Source organism: Pezoporus occidentalis, unplaced genomic scaffold, assembly GCF_034315485.1.
Source record: "Pezoporus occidentalis ecotype Australia unplaced genomic scaffold, CSIRO_AGI_Poc_V1 ctg130, whole genome shotgun sequence".
Taxonomy (NCBI): Eukaryota; Metazoa; Chordata; class Aves; order Psittaciformes; family Psittacidae; genus Pezoporus; species Pezoporus occidentalis.
The window spans coordinates 45,802-67,128 of record NW_026913104.1 but is presented as its reverse complement, the minus strand read 5'-3'; the positions used below and the strand labels follow the sequence as shown (position 1 = coordinate 67,128).

General features: G+C 47.0%; 1 protein-coding gene across 2 annotated transcripts; it reads left to right on the top strand.

Moving 5' to 3' along the window:
• Positions 1 to 285: 285 nt before the first annotated feature.
• On the top strand, positions 286 to 16,682 carry DDX6 (DEAD-box helicase 6). 2 transcript variants are annotated; one of them, XM_062608506.1, is made up of 14 exons: positions 286 to 440; positions 2,643 to 3,109; positions 4,564 to 4,627; positions 5,078 to 5,182; positions 5,533 to 5,662; positions 6,141 to 6,287; positions 6,546 to 6,644; positions 7,352 to 7,470; positions 7,978 to 8,106; positions 8,484 to 8,600; positions 9,136 to 9,199; positions 9,951 to 10,052; positions 10,797 to 10,976; positions 12,333 to 16,682. In XM_062608506.1, the coding sequence occupies exons 2-13, from the start codon at positions 2,910 to 2,912 to the stop codon at positions 10,970 to 10,972; spliced, it is 1,452 nt and encodes a 483-aa protein (XP_062464490.1). In that variant the 5' UTR covers positions 286 to 440; positions 2,643 to 2,909; the 3' UTR covers positions 10,973 to 10,976; positions 12,333 to 16,682. The 2 variants fall into 2 exon arrangements, with proteins under 2 accessions (XP_062464490.1, XP_062464492.1); XM_062608508.1 differs by lacking the exon at positions 286 to 440 and adding an exon at positions 728 to 865.
• The last annotated feature ends 4,645 nt before the right edge of the window (positions 16,683 to 21,327 follow it).

Here is a 21,327-nt window from a genome sequence, read left to right as displayed (position 1 = left end):
TTTCATGTCATGTGTACGTAGTCACCGAGACACGGCTGGCACCAGAGCCACGGCACCTCTCCGGGCCGCTCTTCGGAAACAGGAATGTTTCCGTTATCTCTGATCCCAGCGGGGGGGGGGGGGGGGCGCTCCTCCATGCTCCTCCCGCGCTGCACTCGGGTTCCCCGGTACGGCTCGGTCCCGGCGGGGCTCTCCGGTACCACTCGGTACGGGCCCCGAAAGGGGGCGCGGCGGGCGCGCGCACGTAGCCGGGGGACGCGCGCCGTGCGTGAGTGCGTGCGTGCGTGCGGGGCGGGGCCAGCCTGCCCTGCCGGGAGGGGGTGGGCGCACGGGAGGAAGGAGGAAGCCGCCATCTTGGAGCGTCGAGTCGCCATAACAAGGCACCAAGGGGGAGCGAGAGGATTTTATACCTGGGCGAGAGGGGAGCGCGGCTGGTGGCGGTGAGAACGGGCCGGGGCGCCGGGGCGGGCGCGGGGCAGCGGGAGCGGGCTGGGGGGAAGCGCTGCCGCCCGGCCGAGCCCCGCGGCCTGCCGTCGAGCGGTGGGGCCTGTGTGGGGCCTGGCGGCGCCCAGGGGCTACGAGCGGGTTGCGGGCGGCCGGCCAGGCTGGGCCGCGGCGGGAGCGGCCTGGGCGGGGGGCCGGGGCGCAGGGCGGGGCCGCGGCGGCGCTCGCTGCCGGCCGGGGCGGCGGGTGGGGGCCGCTCCATTGTTTGCGGGTGGAGGTGCCGGTGTGGCGCAGCTGCGTTTCTCGAGCGGCGTCGGCCCCGCCGCAGGGTACGGGGGCCGCTCTGCCGCGGCGGGTGCGGCGCCGCAGTGCGGCCTGGGCTGCCGGAAACAATGGACACCGCGGGGGCTCCTGCGGCCGGGTTTGCTGCGCGGCCGCTTTGTGCTGGGGTCGGCCCGGCCTGGTCCTGCCGAGGCCTGGGGTCTGCTGCGGGCAGAGGAAGGGAAAGAGCGAGCGGCGGCTGCCCGCCCGCCCGCCTGCCTGCGTGGTCTGAGCCTGGAGAGGAGAGTCGGGGCGGGGGGGCGGTGTGTTTGTGTGTGCGTGGAGACTTTTTGCCGTCGGACTGTCGGTTTGCGAAATGGTGGCGCTTCTGGTCCCGGAACGGGAAGATTGGCCGCGTTCCATGAGCCCGTGCGTTCTTCTTGAATCAGTGTCGTTTTAAAGGGTAGTTAGGAGCGAGGGAGCTTCAGGGACTGAGGGGGTACGTCTCCTACAGTATCGGAGAACTCATTGGCTTTGGTATTCGGGTCTTTTAGGCGGCTCCGGTGGCTTTTGTGACTCGACCTGTTTTTACACACTTAACGTAAAGACGCCTCGAAACAGTGGTTCCGGCCAGGAAAATAGCCGGCAGGAAAATCCTAGTTCTGCACACCGTAGTTTTGCGTGAAGCTGGAATTGATGTGCTCAGAAACAGCTGGGACGTCTGGAAAGAGTCTAGATTCTTTTTCACCCTTTTGAAATGCTCTTGAACATGCGTTTTATTCACTGAGGAACTGCGTGGCTTTTGTGAACGCTGAACTTAGGGAGCAGTAGTCTGCTGGTTTTTCTTCGCGTTTTCCCAAGATACAGACGTGTAGTGAGGAGGGATTGTACAGGCAAGCCAAATTTCTTCTGCTTTTAAAGGTTTTGGACTAGCAATGTCGTGGCTGCTTTGTATGGTTGTGAGGAGTATTTTCAGCTCTGGTCTATCCTGTTGAAGGTGCAGACTTTCTGGTGTCTCTACGTTTTTGCTAACCTTTCTCCTGAATACCCAGGCGACATAAAGTTGTGTTCAGATGTTATCTTTGAGAGCAGTGTGAGTGGTTACTGCCAGCTGTAACGTAACGTCATGCAGGGGACAGAAGCAGGAAGCTAGGTATCTGGTGTAAATGCATGTTGCTCACTGCTTCAGTTCAGGCCCGGTCACTTAGACTTAACAAAACAGGAAGCTACTCTCAGCTCAGCTTGATGAGGTGGTTAGTTTCACTATTCGAATGGTGTTAAATCAGTACCCAGTTTAAAAGCTGGTGAACTAACTTTCTGGGTTGGAGGAGAGGAAGCTCTTTTGGTGGGGTGTTTTTTCATCTGTGTGCTTGTTTGTTTTTATTGTAATTAAAAAAAAAGCATAATTTGTATTTCTCTTTTGAAGCAAAAAGAGTGAATAGAGTTACTTAAGGCTTTCATCAGTTCTAACGGGAATATTCACTTGATGTTGAGGTCTTGTTTCCTGTCACACACTTGTGCATAACGTTGCTTAGCTTTAGGACTGCTTTGCTGTGTCCCAGAAATGGGGGAATTTCAAGAACCAGCAAAGCACTTGATGTGATTCATGCTTATGTTGAGGCGGGGGGGTGGGGGTGGTGGTGGTGGTGGTGGTGTGTGCAGGTAGTGTTTCTCAAGCAGCTACTCACGGAAAGGCTGCTGAAAGTACAGCTGTTGAGAGCATCATCTTTGGTGACTGAAGGTGGTGGCTGCAGCTTTACAGAAAGGGGAAAAAGAGTTTTGACAAGTGTCTTGGAAATTATTCCTGAGAAAATGGAAAAGCAGATGCTGCTGCTACTGCCTGGGAAGAAGTGACTCTTAAAGTACAAAGGTAAACTGATGTGCTTTCTGTAGCTAAACCCCCAGATACTAATTGTCACCATCTGCTTCTCTTTCAGATTGAACCAAGTGAATTCTGATATAACTCAACTTTGTTAGAGGGCTTTTTTTTTTTTTTTTTAAAAAAAGTTGATCCACAGTGCATCAGAGCAAGTTACTACTTTACTTTTGAGTGACTTACAGGTGCTTGCCTGCATTGCAATAAAGGACTCATATATTGAGCAAGACTTATTTATCTCTTCGTTTTGGAGAGTCTAATAAACTGTTATTACAGTTTCTGTACTGACTTTCAAAGTTTTGAAGTCTAAAAAGACATCTTTAAAAACATGAGCACGGCCAGAACAGAGAACCCTGTTATAATGGGTCTATCCAGTCAGAATGGGCAGTTGAGAGGCCCTGTAAAACCCAGTGGGGGCCCAGGAGGTGGAGGCACACAAACTCAGCAACAGATGAACCAGCTGAAAAACGCCAACACAATCAATAATGGCACTCAACAGCAAGCGCAGATTATGACCACCACTATTAAGTAAGTGTTTCCATCGGCTGCCATGTTTCAGAGTCATGTATGGGAAGTGTTCTTGTGTTCTTGTGTTAAAAAGTTTGCTACTACTGTTTTATAACCTTGTTGGTTGGAAGTGTCCTATGGTGTGCACTATGAAAAGGAAGCTGTATTTCTCTGCTGTGGCTTCACTGTGAAAGTTGCACGTGACGCTTTGCTTTCAAAACGTGTAGCTGCTTGTCAGACATAGCCCACTGAGCAGTAGCATCCTGTGTTATTTGCTCATTGAGACTGGTATGAGAGGGGAATTGGGGAGTGGGAAAGAACTGAACTGAAGACTGAGAAGGAAATGCCCCCTAGTCTCAGTGCAGTTGTGTTTGCTGTCATTTGTTGCAGTTCTTTCTTGCAGTGAGAAATTCCTTAAAGCACGTAATCTTTTTTCATTGATTTTAAATAGTAGAGCTTGCTCTCCTCGGTGCAACGCTCTGGCTTTAACTCATCAGAGCCTGAGCTGAGATAATATGGTACCACTGTGATACCCTACTGCCATCAAACTGGTTTTGGAAGTGTGCTAATAAACTGAGGGTGCTGGTTGGAAATCCTGAGAGATGTAAAAGACTTGGATGGTACGGTAACGTCTTCTTTTTTTGTTTCCTCTGAACAACATTCACTTTTAATTTGTTACTTGATGATTTGTGAAGGAAATGCCAGCTGTCGTCAGAGAGAGCGTAATGGAGTACTTGGAGTCTGACAGTAGCTTGCCTGACTCCTTCCCGGTTTGGTTTGGTTTTGTTTTCCTGTTGTCCTTTGTTGTTTTTTTATTTTTTATTTGTAATGGGTTCCTCTAATGAAATTGATTACTTCAACTCATCCGAAGTCCCTCATGACTTCCTGGGATTGGGGAAGAAAAGGGATTGCTCCTCTCTGTACAGTGGCTTTCGAGAGAGGATGGGTGTCTAAATCTCATTGAGGGCAAAAGCTGCCAGCAGTTGGTCAACAAGTGGAGCGTGTACTTACTTAATTTTCTCCCCCAAGGTGGTTTTTCATCTTCTTTCATTACTCACAGGTTAAGATTGGATGTGCCCAAGAGAATTTTTTTGTCTTTTACATGATGAAATATTCTCATGTGGATTTATTATAGTCAGTTTCTGTCATATGACTAAGTCAGTGCTCAGTTTTAAATGTGTGTTCGACTGAATTGATTCAGTGCCCTAAAAATGGGACTTGAATCATGGCTGGATTGAGATTTCACAAATTCTTTGGGCGTTTGGCAGACTGCTGATTTTCTCTGTTTACAGTTTCCTGCCTGTTGCATCCTGCTTAGCTCAGAGAAGGCTTGAGCTCCTGTGTGTAGGCGCTTTCGGTTTTTAGGAGGTGAAAATACGACACATTTATTGCTGCCTCTGTGGAAGTAAAGCTTCAAAATAAAATCATTAAACCAGATTCCTTTTTAACTTGGTTTAATTTTATTTTTGCTCTAGACCTGGTGATGACTGGAAGAAGACTTTAAAACTCCCTCCAAAGGATTTGAGAATCAAAACTTCGGTGAGGATGGTTGAATTACATAAATACTAAATAAAAGATCTGGGAGAAGCTGTGGTGGCAAAATATTTGTCTTAAGCAAAGATTGAAATGCAGGTGCTGAACTGCATTTCAATGAGAAATTAACTTCTACAGCTGCTTAGGAGAGACACTTCTCTCAGAAGGCTTGAAAACAGTTTGCTGAGGGTTTCTTATTGTATTGGTGTTACAGCATAACTGACAGTTGTCAGTGTCCCTCGCAAGGCAGACTAAAAGGTGACAGTTCACAGCACTGTATTTGGTTACAAGAAGGTTAATGTTTCCTTCTCCACTGCATGATATTGCACATATTAGTGGCAGCTCCTGTATAGTAACGGAATGAGCTTTGTGGTCTTCGTGCATACACAGTCTCTCCTTGAGTCAGACCAGTCTGTGTGACGTAATCTTACGGAAGTGCTTTTTTGATTTTTCCAGGACGTGACCTCCACAAAAGGAAATGAGTTTGAAGATTACTGTTTGAAACGGGAGTTGCTGATGGGAATTTTTGAAATGGGCTGGGAAAAACCATCTCCTATTCAGGTTAGGAGACTAGTACAAGTTTTAAGACTACTTACAAGCAGCATTTAGTTTTTATAAATGTCTTGAAATTCTTAGTCTCACTTAAGTGTTGGATACTCCTGTTGTGATTTGAGAGAACTGGGGTTGTTAACAGTAGAACTTAGTGATTTAGTTGGACATTAAGAGATTCCTGCCCTCCCCCAAGGGCCACTAAGTCATGCACTGGGTGACTTAGAGATGCGACTGTCTTTTGCTTTAGAGAAGTAGATTTCACGCAGTACTGTTAGAGAGTGCAGTTAAATCTGGCCAGCCTGTTTGGTGACTGTGTCTTACCATTGCTTACCCACTATTTATCTCCCATTGCTTTTCAGGAGGAGAGCATCCCCATTGCTTTATCGGGTAGGGATATCTTGGCTAGAGCGAAAAATGGAACAGGCAAGAGTGGAGCCTACCTCATTCCTTTACTTGAACGGCTAGACTTAAAGAAGGACAATATACAAGGTCAGTTGAGATGGATCTCACTTAGCTGCAGCCAGGTAGTGGTGTCAGTCACTACGTAGCAGGCTTGAGCCTAAAACAAGTTAACAAAACCGAGGAGTGCAGATTATCTGCTTGTACTTCCAAAGAAAGTTAAAGGGGAGCAGGGGAGGTGGAATTTTAAAAGTGCCACAGTTGCTTTCAAAAGCTTGAAGTGGAAGACATCTTCTGGACTTTACAGTCTTGCTCTGGGGATTGGATTTGGAGTGAGAAGCCAGTGTGCTGGCCAGGGGACTTATGTGAAGGGAGTATTGAGAGATGGAGAACCCTTGCACAGAATTTGCCTTGTTGAGAACAGTTTCTAGGTCTGCTTCAGGGTACCCAGAGCAGGCCTCCCTAAAGCACTGCAGTCTATCTTGTGTAAAGTCTCCGCTTCCTCTGAGGATTAGCATTTTGGGTACAGTGTCTTCTAGTAGCTCACGCTGATGCTTTTAACTTTCAGCAATGGTGATTGTTCCCACCCGTGAGCTAGCCCTGCAGGTCAGTCAAATCTGTATCCAAGTCAGCAAACACATGGGAGGTGCCAAAGTGATGGCAACAACGGGAGGAACCAATCTGCGAGATGACATAATGAGGCTTGATGATACAGGTTGGAGCACTTTTACTACACTTCAGTTGCTGTTTGTTCATGGCTTTTACAGTGTGGCAGTGGAATTTCTGCTTGTTGTTATTGTTTGCCTGTTACAGAACAGACTACCTCTCGTTCACTGTTTGTATGCCATCATTCTCTCAAACTGTTCATATGAAACATGGCCATGAATGCCAGAAATGTTGTTTCAGTCGCCTTAACTGTTTTTTTTGTTTGTTTTTTGTTTTTTTTTTTTTTTTTGCTCTTCTAACCTTACAGTGCATGTGGTGATAGCTACCCCTGGGAGAATTCTCGATCTCATCAAGAAAGGAGTAGCAAAAGTTGAGCATGTCCAGATGATAGTATTGGATGAGGCAAGTTGCTCATGTTAAACGTTTTGGGATTTTAATGCTGAGTTAAAGCAATGATGTGTCTCAGTGAGTCTCCTCATTATGCACAGCAACAAATCAAACTTTGCTTAGAGACACTGTAAGGTTATAGATCATCCATTTCTCAGTATTTTTGAGAAGGTCATTTGGCGGAACTTTCCTTCACATTAATCTTTTAAAACAGCCCAGGAATATGTGCCTTTCCTGTTGTCTTTGCTGTCCCTGAAGAATAGATTAATGGTCTATTCTGAAAGGAAGGAACACATTTCATTTGGTTTCAGTTTATAATGAGTGAGCTGTGCTCATGTAGAAAACTGATACATGAACATCTGGTAGTGTATGGGCTTCTGAGTGAGTGATGGAGAAAACAGTTGTGTGAAAACTCTTGGATGACTGATAGGAACCCAGATAACTTTTCAGTTGAGGTGCCATTCAGTTCTCCTGAATTTGATTGCATTTAAAGCCAAGTGCTGAAAACCAAGAGAGGGTAGACTTCTTTTACTGATGAATCCCGTCTCCAGCAGCTAAGGCAAACGTCTTTTGGAGCGGTGTGTGTTCCAAAAGGGACGAGCCCACCATAAGGCTCCAGGTGTTTTGGTTTGTTTTATTTTTTCCCCTGTATGGTACTACCAGAAGACTGGATTCTCGCACCGTTGATTTAACTTAACTCTTTATTATTTCTGTTGTTACAGGCAGATAAGTTGCTGTCTCAAGATTTTGTTCAAATAATGGAAGACATTATTCTCACGCTACCTAAAAACAGACAGATTTTGCTCTACTCAGCCACTTTCCCTTTGAGCGTACAGAAGTTCATGGTGAGTGAAAATCCTGCCATATATGCACGATGATGATGACACTGCATGTGAAGTGTGTGAATGAGTGGTGCATAGCTGTCAGTGCTTGCTTGTTTGGGTTTTTTTTTTAATGCATGCAAATTCCACTGCTTTAATCTAAATTAGCATAAATCTAGGACAGAAGCTTGAAAATAATTTTTGGCCCGCAGTAGCATTAATGGGAGAGTGAGGTGCGCACAGCTCTTGCCTAAGAGGTGTTGTTTTCCACTTGGTATGTCAGTTAGTTCCATGGGCACTGATTTGCTTCTGGAGGGTGCTCTGTTCAAGCCCACTTGGTTGCATCAGTGCAAGTACATTTACAACTACTCCTTGAGGAAATCTTACCCGCCCTGTTTCACATGTATGAAGAGCGAGTGGTGAGGTTGTGCATTCTTGCCATGGAGGAAGTTAAATGTGCCAGAGGGTAGGAAGTACTTCCATTGTTTTGCATGCAGATCTGCCCACTTTATTCTTATCTTTCTTTTTCAGAATTCCCATTTACAGAAACCCTATGAGATTAATCTGATGGAGGAGCTGACCTTGAAGGGAGTTACCCAGTACTATGCCTATGTAACTGAACGTCAGAAAGTACACTGCCTAAATACGCTATTCTCCAGGGTAGGTGGTAGGGCTGGGTCGAAAATGTACCCAGGCATTTTGCCTTTCAGGAACACAAATAAAACTGAGAGTGACGGTCTTAAAAAGACTGCTGAACAACACATTTTCCTTGTCAAAATGTGCTATTTCACTGAAGCTAAAACCAAGAGCTTCTTGTCCTGCACCTTTGTACAAAATAGAGACTGTGTGGATTACCAGAAGCATGCCTGCTTTGCTTTCTTTCTGGGAGGAATTTAAACTTACATCTTACCATAGAATCACAGAATGGTTTGGGTTGGAAGGGACCTTGAAGATCATCTAGTTACAACCCCCCTTGTTTTGGGTTATTTTTGTTAGTAAAATGCTGCATTTACTGAGCGTGTTACTTATGTGTTCAGCTTCAGATTAACCAGTCGATCATTTTCTGCAACTCTTCTCAACGGGTTGAATTGCTAGCCAAAAAGATCTCCCAGCTGGGCTATTCCTGCTTCTATATCCATGCTAAAATGAGGCAGGTGAGTATGAAGCCTCCAGCGGTTTATTCCACACCACCTCAGGCTTTACTGCGCAGCTGAACTGAGTCTTGTGCTCTCCTTGAATTTGCATGTTCTTGGAAAACTGAAAGATGTTGATCTGGTGTTGATTTGGTTTTAGACCACCCTCCTCCCCAGCCCCAAGCCTCTTCCCAGAGCATTCAGAGCGTAGCTGGTCAGATGGCGTTGGCTCAGGTTAGTTAGTCCCCTGTAGGCATAGACCATTGATGGAAGGCACAGTTATGGTAGTTTCTGCCTTGCTTTTGCCAGCATGGGGAGCCATGGCAGACCACACAGCCTTCATTTCAGTAAGCATACTCAAAAGATGTCAGAAGGTTGAAGCGACACATGTGATTGTTTTAATTTTGAATGTAAACTAGACTCATGGTGACAAGGGGGAGGCATTCATGAGCTTGAAGGTCAGTGTTTGTAACTTGAATATACCTGGAAGTAACGGTGTGGGTTTTTTGTTTGTTTTATCCTTGATTTATATATGTGTATGTGTATTTATTTCCAGGAGCACCGCAATCGTGTGTTCCATGATTTCCGAAATGGATTGTGCCGCAATCTTGTTTGCACTGGTAAGAGTTCCTAAGTATTTTCCTGTTTGTAAAGGTTGTGATAGGAAACAAATTAACCATTAGCCCAGGTATAAGAGGCCACTTGATTTGTCATAAAACAACACAAGATGTTTTGGTAATTTCCCTTGGTCAGGCCTGAGCTTAGCAGGCTGCAGCGCTCCTTTAGCCCTGTAGTTTTTTGTCTTTTCTGACAAACCCTGAAGGTACAACTTGCAAGTGAATTATTTTACTGTGTAGGTATTTTCTGCACTAGTTATGTTTGCTGTGTATTTTCACACGTTTTATAGTTTTGAATGGCCTGTGTATGATCAGAGTTTTCTATTGTCCAGCCTGTTTGGGCAGTGCCGTGGCAGTGTCTCCTGATCCTTGCACTTGTCTGGGTCAGGATGTAGTTCAGATCTCAAGTCTGTTGTGACACTGGCAGGGCACAGTGGTGTGAGGAGATGTGTGTATAAGATGACCTGCTCAGAAGCAGTCTGGTGTGGAAAAAACAAGCTTTGTGCTAATTACTTTTTTGGCATAGATATGCAGATCTGGTGTTTTGGTCATTCTTCTTCATGTTTATACGGGGTCAAGAGCAAGAAAAATCTGTAACAGAATTGTATGTGAAGTGTCTTTGGTACCGGGGAAACTTGCATCTGGAAACCAGTGCAAGCCACTGTTAATCACTGTTAATGTCACCACCCTGAATGCTGTCAGCATTTGATCTAACTGAAACTTAACTTTCTTCATGACCTGGCTTGTTCCTCAGATCTGTTTACTCGAGGTATTGATATCCAGGCTGTGAATGTGGTGATAAACTTTGATTTCCCAAAGCTGGCAGAGACTTATCTCCATCGTATTGGCAGATCAGGTGAGACAAAAACACCGTTTGAGTGCAGCTTTGCGGATGACTGTTATGTTTCTTAGGCTTGAATTGGCTTCTGGGTTTTATGACTGTTCCTGAGAAGTACTTTAGGTAGCATTGTTTTTTTCTCTGACAAATTTATTTTGGGTATCATCTCAGATGGTTATCCTTACAAATAATTAAATGAAAGGCTTTTGTCTTGAGACCAGCCTGAACCAGCCTAAAGGGGTTGGAGGGGAAGGCATATTTTGCTTTAACTTACTAGTGCTCCTGTTTGCAGTTTGGGAGAATTCTGTACAGAAAACTTAAGCTTCTGTAGTGGCTTAAGGGTAGTTTTCTTCTGCGAGTGTTTCTCCGAGGTATGTTTCCAATATCTGGACACTAGCAAAATACATTCTTAAGGAAGGCAGTGAACAGAGGAGGTCTCTGTGTTTGAACTTAGTAGTTCAGGCTTTTTCAGGAGCTCTGTTATTGAAGAAGGGCTGGACCTGCATAATGTAGTAGTGGAGGACTTTTTTTTTTTGTAATCAGTGAGGTTTTGTCAGAGCATTTTGAACTTCCTGGGTTTTTGTATTCTTATAACAGTACAAAACTCCTTACCAAAATCTGACATGAAAGTTGTAGAGACCTGTGGTGGGGTCTGGACTCGATTTATATCAGCAGAGAGCTGAGTTTTAGTCACTGCATAGTAGACAGACTATTTCAGTCGGCCTTCTGTTACTTAGTTCAGTTGTCTGTTGTTTTGTTAAGGTCGCTTTGGTCATCTTGGCCTGGCCATCAACTTGATCACCTATGATGATCGATTCAACCTGAAAAGTATTGAGGAGCAGTTGGGAACTGAAATTAAGCCCATACCAAGCAACATTGACAAGAGCCTGTATGTGGCAGAATACCACAGTGAACCTGTAGAAGATGAGAAACAGTAAGCATGTGCGTATGTAAATGCCTTCTTGATTAGAGGAGTTGTGTTGGATGAAAGAAGAGGTGGTGTGTCAATGTTACTGCAGGGGGAGGGGGAAACCGATGTGCTGAAGAGGGTCTGAATGTGAAAACAAGGGTTTGAAAGAGACTCTTGGTCCAAGGAATTCTGGGGATGTGCTGAAGCTGGGAGTGGAAGGTGAGGGATTTTTAGTTGTTGGAATTGAAATGCTCGCCATATGCTAAGGAGACCAAAAATGGGAGAGAAAGGGGCAGGGGAAATGGTGTTTGGAGAGTCCAAGATGGCTACTGGCAGCCTAAGGATTTCTTCTGTATCGCTTAGCTGAAATGAGAAATCATGTGAGGGGCAGAGAGGAAGGTGGCCCTCAAAAAGGGGAGGAGAGAAAAATGAATAGGTTTTGGAACAGAGCTCCAGCAGAAATGCTGAAGCACCTCACCAGTTAGAGGGCACAGGCTCAGGCTAAAGGTGCTGCATCTTCTGCATCCTTTGGTTCATGGGACTCTTGGCAAGTGAACTTTCGAATAGGTAGTAAAGCTGTAGTTCAGCTTTGCTGCCGCTCGAGGTCGTCTGCGTAGCTTCAGAAGAAAATCAGGCTTCAGTGTCAGAGACTCCCAAGTGTGCCCTTTCTGAGCATAGTCCGAGGAAAAACTGCCGCGGCCAGTCCTTTGACAAGAAGAAAATTTGCGCTGGATCACAGTCAAGCAAAACAGCTTTAGGATGATGTTTGCTCTGGTTTTAGCTAAGACGCTGTACAGTGCAAGACCAGATACGGTATAGTTCGGGTTGGAAATTGCTCTGTGTGCTCTTTTTGGAGATGGTGAATTAGAGAAACCCGAAAAGCTGCTGAAATTCCTTTTGGGTGACAAAACCAAAAAGTGGTTGTAGAAGTGTTCTAACACTAGCTAGCGTGCAAGTGTCCCTGCATCTCTTCTGTGAGCTCAGTCCAGGACAGCCCTAGCTGGTCCCACCAAGCTGACTTGCAGCCTCTGCTTTGCTTTCTCTGAGTTTCATAAGTAAATAAAAAACCTCCCAAACCTAGGTGATGAACATGGAAAAGGCTCTTGTCTGGCTTCCTCCCTTAAGGGGAATGTTGTGACCTTGCCAGGGAGCTGTTTGCTGTTTCCTGAGGGATAGGAAGCCAGCAAGGTAGCTGTGCTCCATAGGTATGGTAGGGCATTAGCAGCACCTTTTTCTGCAAAGCTGTGGTTGGGGTTGAGCTGTTCAAATGTCCTTTCTGTTTCCAGAGCTGCCACATAGTTGGTGTGATTCATTACCTAGGGTCTGGGTTTGCATAGATTCGATTTAACTGTGGGTGTTGTGGTTGTGTTTTTGGTTTGGTTTTGCAGGCTTTGATTACACAAGCCAGAAGGTGAAGCCCTTTGATCCAGATCTGTGACACATCGTTTCTTTGGGGATACCCTTCTCTTTGTGGGTTTTTCTTCGTCTTTTCGTTTCGGAGCTATGAAGACTAAAGAGCTCGGCCTTTTTTTATTTTTAAATTTGGCAGCAAGGAAGAAAGAAGATAAAAGGAGGAATGTCTTTTTGGTTTTCCACTTGTTTGCACTGTGTGCTGATTGAACATTAGTTGCACTAACTGCTGGTTTTAAATTCTTTTGTCTTTGGGTGGGAGGGGCAGCAAGGGAAGAAGAGAAACCCTGGAAAGAGAAGAACCGCGATGAACACGAGCTTGTCAGCTATTTCAAATTCTTCAACCGTCGACTGAGTGCATTTCAACTTCTCCCTGGTTACTCATCTGTTTTTAAGCTAAAGAGCTTGTTACTTATTCGTGCAAAGTGCCTTATGCTATGAGACCATTCAGAATATCACCTTTATGACAGCCCAAGGAATCAACAGCCGTTTTTGGTTTCAGGTCAAAGTTCCCCTGTCTTCCCCCTCTCCTCCTCCCCAAGTACTCAAGCCCAGGGCTGGGAGGTGAATTGTATTGGGAATACTGCTTTTTTTTTTTTTTTCTTCAACTTTATTTTATTTTTTTTCTTTAATTGGAGGAGTTGATATGCATCTGCAGTTCACCCACACTGTAAATACCTGTATTTAAAACGAAACCAACTTAAAATCTGGGCTGATTAGGTGCAGCATCATAGCTCCAGAGGGAAAGAGTAGCCTGTCATCCTTTGCAGGAGCCATAAAAAAAGCCCTGTGCTCTAGTAGAACACTACAGACTGGTTTCCATAAGAGTCTCCATTAGTAGTTAACAGCACTTGATAAGTAGACTTGTTTCAGAGCCATGGCCCTCTTTCCTCTGGTGCAGTGTGTCCCATAGAAAATCAGATGTGTATATTGTACAAACTTTGTAAATATGTTTTTTTTTTTTCTTTTTCTGTTTGGGTTCATATATAACTTTTTCTTTTGTGATGAAGGTTGCTGGGGTTAAAGGGATTAGACTGATTATGGGAGCAGCTTATCGATGAGAGGGGCTCAGTTTTCTGCAACACTAAACAAGGAGAAGCGCTCTGACCTCCATGAAGAGCAGGCCTCTACAAGCGTCCCGCGTCCGGGTGGGTTTGCTCTGATGCCAGCAATGCTGTCCTGTACCGCTCATATGGAAGAGATCACCTGTGGGGCTCCCAAGCCACCCGGTCTGTAGCTCAGCCTGCTGGGAGATGCTCTTCGATTTCCCCCTTGGAAACTTCTGGAACTTGACAAGCTCAGAAGGGGGCCGTGACCTGTGTTCCACCGTGGCATGAGGGAAATCCAGCAGTGTCAGCGTTGCTGTGCAGCATGTGCGTAAGGCATGGATTTGGGTTTAAGAGAAACTGTAGAAAACCAATTTACACATGCATAAACTGACAGTTCTGGAGCTTTGTGGGATTGATGACTTCCTGCAGCATTGTGCATTTTCTGCCCAGAGCGGCCTCTGTGCAGACTTGTGAGCAGGTAAGGGCAAACCCCTGTTAGTGTTAGAAGCTGCAGAAAGCTGCTTTCCATCTCCTCTGTTTGGGCACGCATCGCTGTCTGTCATTTTGCATTGTATATTGCTGACGAGTGCTTTCGGGTTGAGTAGTGTTGCTTTAAATTGTGCCCCTCCCAACATGCTTGATGTTTGGCCTGATCTACAGGCAAAAGGAGTGAGACAAATCAGAAACCGTACTCTTTTTAAATTCCCTTTTAGCCTGTTCACCAGTGCTGTCAGGAGGCACCTGGATGAATGCAGTTCCTTTTGCTTGGTCATTTATCCATGTCAGATGCTGTGCTCGTACCACGCTCACTGACCTCTGAGGCAGGAGGTAATGGTCCTGCGTTCTTCTGTTTGGCCTTTGTTTCTTTTTTAACTTGGAGGAAAGTAGCTTGGCACTCCAGGCGGACGTGGCCACCTGTGTCCTGGAGGATCATAAGCAGAAGCCAGGTGCCTCCTGACAGCAGCTTTACGAGATGCAAAGGTCTTTGTGTTTGGGATTTTTTTCTTCCTTTTGTCAGCAGTGACTCCGTAATTGTAGCAAATGCTGCACTAGAGTACAAACTCAAGAGCTTGGTCACAGGCACTCTGTGAGCCACACAGCTTACATCTGACTGGCAGGTACTAAATGTAAACAATTGTGGGGTGCTTTTGGGGGGGTGGGGGGTGGGAGTTCGCGGGTGGTAACTTTGACCAAAAGTAAAATCTCGCTCTTGTACTGCAGCCAGCTTACGATTTTTCAGAGAGACAGAAGAGGGATTGTTTTAGTGTGAAAAGAAGACATGAAAACTGTAAATACAGATTGTGTATCTTGCCAGGGCACGCACTTGTAACAAGAACAGGATAGCGATGTCGAGTCAGACGTGTGTGCTCTGTGGATTTGTGGTAGGTTAGCCTGGTGCCATGCGTTGCTGGTCCCTCTGGAAGCACAGAACTTTTGAAAGTATTACTTTAAACTTCAATGCCTCTCGGTGAGGATTGGCACTTAGCGAAACTATCGGGGGCACCGTGTTTAGGTGGCTTCTGGTCATGAAAGAAGCAGCCTATCTGTGGTGCTAGTAGGCCATCTCTAACAAATGCAGTCTTGCGGATGGAAAGATGCTCCAAAGGGCTAGGATTATCCTAGCTTCTTTTTTTTGTTTGTTTTTTGGTTTTTTTTTTTTTGGGGGGGGGATCAGGGGTTGGTTTTTTTTTTTTTGGTTTTTGTTTTTGGTTACTGTTTTGTCCCCCTGCCCACAAGTGAGGAGCTAAAGCTTGCCCTCCTGAGATTTACTCGCAGGCAAGCTCCTGTTTTTGCCGGTCACGTACCGGCCTTTACCACTCTGCGTTAGGTGGAGCCCACAGCGATGAGCCCCAGGTCAGACATTTCCTCTCACAAAGCTGACGTGGATGCGAATCTGATGGGTTCTGCACTTTTCCCCTCGGAAGGCCAAGCGCTTGCTCTGTCAATCTGCTGTAATGGAGCTTTGCCGCTGGGTGAGGCAGCCATGCAGGGGATGATGCGCATCGTCAGCAGCTTCCTGGGGAGAAGCGGTGGCTGCTCTCTGTTTGCAGTGTCAGGAGATCACTGCAGTTGCTAGAGGGTTTGTCCCAAGGGGGGGGGGCGGGGGGGTGGGTGTCTCAAATACACGTTTCAATTTCCAGAATGAGATGGGAGCATCTTTCCTTTGTCCTCTGTGACTTTAGGTATGGGTAAGAACAGGGAAGCTCAACATGAGTTCATGTTGTGTATGTGTTGGTATCAAATCATCTCATTCTGATGTTTTGTTCTTTATTTTTACTTGGGATGGGGGGGAGGTGTCTGCTCCAAGGATTTAAAAATGCTTCTTCAAAAACGCACTTGTCTGTCTGGGTTTGTTGGGTTTGATCAACGGGGGACTAACCTGAGCAGATGGCTGTTGTAGAAGGTCATGGAGGGGCCATGCCATGTCCCCCAAGCTGCCATTCCGGTGGTTCTCCCAGTGCTCGGCTCTGCAGTGCCACTGGGGCTGAGCAGCTGCTGTTTGCTGAGGACAAAGTGCATTTTGTTCCCAGGAACTCCAACAGTGTGGCCGCCATAGTCAAGGTTGGGCAGCAGCAGTCCGTGTGGGGAGTTTTCCGGTTGCTGTGAACTTTGGGTCCATATTTTGTGGATCACACTTGATCTGTGTTGTAAACCAGGTTTCTGGACCAAAGAGTGTGCGTGTGACCTTCAGTGTGAGGCTTTGTCAGGTTATCGGACAGCTTGTGCTTGGGTCACTGTTGTGTTGCTAAAGTGTCCCTGCATGGAAGCATTGTTAAATTTTGTTGTAGACAAGTTTGGGAAGGGTAAGGAGGGGTGGTGGGGGGGGAGGGATGGGCTTAATAAGATACAGCGTTGCTGTATTTTAACCGATGATTACAGGGAGGGGGTGTCAGGAGAAGAAAATAGTCGCTGTTCCCTTTATTGAAAGAAACTGGAACTTTTATTTGAAGCAAAGAAATTATTTGCAGTTCAGGTGGAATATTGTAATCCACCGGTCCCTAGTCAAGAGGTTGGGTAATTCTTACTGTTAACCAGCAAACACTATGGAGTTGTCCTTGAAAATGTTCAGGGGAGGGAGGGGAAAATTGGCTTTCTGTTCAATTGGTAATTGGCAAACTCTCCAGTGGAGCTCAGATTTTGTTGAGGATGTTCTTTCTGGTTGTACGTGAACTGCAGCACTGCCTCGGGGGGAGCTTCGCATGTTCCCGGTGTGGAAATGAGGAATGGTAAAATCCTGATTTTGTTGATTAAACTCAATAAACGCTCCCTGGAACTCTTGTTTTGGTCCCGTCTTCTCTTTTAACTGCACTGAGCAAAAAGCGTGACCTCTTTGTACAGAAGGCTGATACGTGTTGATGCTTGGAGCGGGCTTGGTGGAGAAGCCTCAAGGCGAGGAGTCAACGTGGGTAAGTTTCTCTTCCCCCGGTCAGAGGGTGTGAGACGGGACGGGCTTTCTGGCCACAGTGACTTCTGGTCTCGGCTGAGAAAGCGCCTCTTCCCCGCGGGTCAGGGGAGGAGAGGGAATGGAATTAAAACGGGCCCGGAACCAAACTCGGGGCGCAGGGCCGTGACCGGTGCGGGTGTGTGGGAGGCGCGCGTTTCACCTCCTCATTTACGGTGTCCCTCCGCCAGAGGCGGGGTGAGAGGCCAGCCCCAAGGGAAGCGCAGGGCTCGTTCGGCTGCGCTGCGCTGCGCTGCACCGGGGCCGCCCGCCTCCGCCGAGAACCCTCTGCGCATGCGCGGTGCGACGCCCTCTGCCTCGTGACCTGAAGGGGCCGGGGAAGACGGTCACGTGAGGCGCTGGTGGGTTCGGTCCGCCGCCAACATGGCCGCCTACCTGCAGTGGCGCCGCTTCGTGTTCTTCGACAGAGAGACGGTGAAGGAGCCGCCGGGGCCGGACGGGGCCGCAGGGAAACCCTTCGCGCTGCCCCCGGGCATCGCAGTCTGTGACTCGGGCAGGGGAAGCCTCGTGTTCGGGGATATCCTGCGCGGCGGCGGGCCCGGGGGGCGGTGGGACCGGGCCGCGGCCGGGTCTCCGGCGCTGTCTGGCCCGGGTCCTTTGCCCGTTCGGAGCGTTGCCGCTGGGTGAGGTGCTGCTCGCGGCCGCTCTGCAGAGCGTGTTCGCTGCAGCCCTGGCAGAGGTCGGTGAGAAGCCAGCGTTCAGGGTTTGGTTCTAGTGTAGTCAGAGTCGTGGGGTTTGGGATTTTTTCCCCTTTGTGTGCCTTAACTGCTGTCTACATATGGAAGGTCAGATCTGGTTTCTGCCTCGCTCCCTTCAACTGAGTAGTTTCCAAGCTTACAAGCTAAGGGTAACACATCTGTACCAGCTGAAGCAGCACAGTATCTTGGTTTCTGTGGGTGAGGATGAAGAGGGCATTAACCCCTTGGTAAGTTAAATGGCAAAGAGGGGAAAAAGCTTTTGTATTGTGTGTCTTTCTTAAGGCTACTGCAGTTGTCTTGCTTGACTCACCTCAAGCGCCTTGCTCCCTGCGAGCACTGTTATATTTGATGCCAAGTTTTGGCCTCCTAATACCTCATGTTTTGCTTATGCCAGCGTATCATCATCGTTTGTAGGTTAAGGTCTGGAACCTGGAGAAGCGAGATGGTGGCAATCCTCTTTGCACACGAATTTTTCCAGCAATACCAGGTAACAAGCCCACGGTTGTATCCTGCCTCACTGTCCATGAGAATCTTAATTTCATGGCAATTGGTAAGTAAAACTGAAGTAGTTTAAGAAAAGCGTTATGGTCCTTTTTAAAGTGTAGAGAAAATGAATGGGTGGCACAAAAACCAGCATAGAATATCCTGCTGGTTGTTCTTCTCCCTCCATTTCTATGTTACTCTTGCAAAGAGATGGCCTGTCTCGTGCCGTTGGAGAGCTGGAGAGGACAAATATCCAATATTAGCCCGAGTCTGTACATATGACAGTAATAACTTTTGTAGTTAAAAGGGAAATCCGTATTTTCAGTTCATGCCATCCTTCTGTGCCATTCATTAAGGTAGCACGTTTATTGAACTTACACTAAATGTAGCTTTTGTTGTAGTACAGGAAGAAGCAACCACAGATTTTGTGATACCCCAAGCCCTGTACAGAAACTTTTGTTTAAATGAGAAAAGGAACATTTTCCTCTTGGTTTTAATTGTTCCTTTGTAAAAGGACCGGGGCTGTCAGCGGGCTGGTTTATTGGCTCTGAGGAAATCTTCCTCTAGTCTTGTTACAATGTACAGTATGTTTCAAATAAGCAGGTGAAACTTAATACCTTGCTGGTGAGCAGCGTGTTGTTGCTGAATGGAGCTGCCCTAACTGAGGCTGGATAGTATTTCAGTCGTGCCATGTAACGGTTTAGTCTGTCCCCTTCACCAGGTTTTGCGGATGGGAGCGTGGTACTCACAAAAGGAGACATCACCCGAGACCGGCATAGTAAGACCCAGATCCTCCATGAAGGCAGTTTCCCGGTTACTGGCCTTGCTTTCCGACAGTCTGGCAAAACAACGCATCTGTTTGTGGTTACCACAGAGAACATTCAGGTGGGAATTTAACTGAAAAAAAAAGAGACTCTGGCTTCAGAGTCTAGTGTGGAGCAATCCCCCCAAAGCTGTGTTTCCCCTGTAGTCTTACATGCTTTCAGCAAAAGACTATCCTCACCTGGAGCTGGACACTCACGGTTGTGGACTGCGCTGCTCATCTCTCAGTGACCCATCCCAGGACCTCCAGTTCATTGTGGCAGGAAATGAATGTGTGTACCTGTATCAGCCAGACGAGCGTGGCCCCTGCTTTGCCTTTGAGGGACAAAAGCTGATTGTTCACTGGTATCGGGGGTACCTCATCATTGTCTCCAAGGACCGAAAGACTTCTCCAAAGTAGGGCTCCTCAGAACAGATGAGTTCTTTTTGCTCTTGCAGCTTTCCGCTTTCCCTCTTTTTACCTTCTTCCCTGTGAAACTTCCCTCCTGGTGGCCAATGGCAACTTTGTCAGAGGTTGTTAAGGTTAATCTGGACCCATATGTCGATTAACTTCCGGTGTGGGAGTAGCACAGTTCAGCATGCTAGTGAGCAAGTGGGGCTTGGGGTTTTTTTCAAGTCCCATGACTTTCTCAGTGTAACGCACAGATAGGATTCGTGTACAAATAGGTTTTGTCTTGCCTCTGGGTCTGCTGAGCTTAATCACCCAAATGAACCCCTGCTGTCTTGCTCTCTGGACATCCCGAGTTTGCAAAGGTATCAAGAATAGTAGTTACTGAAGTAACTTGAAGTTCCGTGTTTTCTGAAACTTTCTTCTGCTTTTTCCAGGTCAGAGTTTGCTGGAAATGAGGCACAGAATTCGGACAAACAAGTCTTGAATATCTATGACTTGTGCAACAAATTCATTGCATACAGCTCGATCTTTGATGATATAGTGGATGTTTTAGCAGAGTGGGGTTCTCTGTATGTACTGACCAGAGATGGGAAGATTCATGTGCTGCAGGAGAAGGATACGCAAACCAAACTCGAGGCATGTAAATCTGTTTTGTTATTAGTCTCTGCCTTACGTCTGCAAGATTGTGCAGAGGGGTATTTCCCTCATACTGCTCTTCCTGTGAATATAACAGATGCTGTTCAGAAAGAACTTATTTGAAATGGCCATTAACCTGGCCAAGAGCCACCACTTGGACAGCGATGGCTTGTCAGAGATTTTCCGGCAGTACGGTGATCATCTGTATAACAAGGGGAACCACGACGGGGCCATCCAGCAGTATATCCGGTGAGCGGGGGTCCTGTGGAGCCGTGACGCTGTAGTAGAGGTAGGAGCTACAGAGGCCTCAGTTTCTGTTTTGGCCCAGGAGTCAAACCAAGCAAAGTCGTCCCAGTCGTGGCCTTTGCGGAGAGTTGGCTGTCTCACTGTGCGTGCAGATGGGTGATCTTACGCCATGACTAGTTGTGACTTCTGATACGTAGCTGAGTGGTTCCAAGTAGAGGGTTAGCACCTGCTGAAGTTAAGGCTTCTGCGTTCTTTGTAGTTAATTTCTCTGTTTAGTTTGACTTCGTGGGTATATGGTCTCTTGTAAGATGACTCTTCCCCTCCCAGAACTATAGGGAAGTTGGAACCATCTTATGTTATTCGGAAATTCCTGGATGCTCAGCGTATCCACAACCTCACCGCTTACCTGCAGACACTCCACCTGCAGTCCCTGGCCAATGCAGACCATACTACGCTGCTGCTGAATTGCTATACCAAGCTCAAAGACAGCTCCAAACTGGAAGAGTTCATCAAGGTATCAGGGGGAAGGTGGAATCATGCAAAGTTGTGATGTTGTCATCATAATTGAAAAGGGGTAGCAGTGGCAGTGCGAATTGACTCTTGTGGGTCTGTTGAGAGAGTGAAGAATGGATTTCTCCTTCGGTACCCCTGTCTTTGCTCCTTTATTTCCATCCTCTTGGTTATGTTTGTGGCGTGGCTGGCTTGCCACCTGAGTCTGGAGCGTGCTGGCCTTTGCCAGTGTGATCGGCAAGCTACTGAGAGGTAGTTAGGCTACTTCTTTTCTGCATGTATCACCTTTCCCTTGCGCAAGAGGTACTAAGCTGTCCCTGCTCTGGCTTTCCTCCTCTTACATAAATGATTGCTGCTTGTGGACCGTGGCAATGTTGCTGAGGGACCATTTTTCTGCTTTTGTTCTCTTAGACGAGCGAGAGTGAGGTCCGCTTTGATGTTGAAACAGCGATCAAAGTGCTTCGTCAGGCAGGTTACTACTCCCACGCTGTGTACCTGGCCGAGAAGCACATGCATCATGAATGGTACCTCAAAATCCAGCTGGAGGATATCAAGGTGAGGGGATGGTATTGCTCCCATGTTCTCTACTGGGGAGATTCCCACTTCTAGAGCCTCCTCTTTATTGAGAATCCCATTGCCCTGACCTCTTCCCTGCGGAGCAATGCCTGTTGCCAC

Bases quoted from the DNA above. Each gene is read 5' to 3' on its own strand.
- DDX6 (XM_062608506.1), top strand. From the start codon at position 2,910: ATGAGCACGGCCAGAACAGAGAACCCTGTTATAATGGGTCTATCCAGT. The intron at 5,183-5,532 runs GTTAGGAGACTA...ATTGCTTTTCAG, and splicing joins AAAAACCATCTCCTATTCAG to GAGGAGAGCATCCCCATTGC. The intron at 10,053-10,796 runs GTGAGACAAAAA...TGTTTTGTTAAG, and splicing joins CCATCGTATTGGCAGATCAG to GTCGCTTTGGTCATCTTGGC.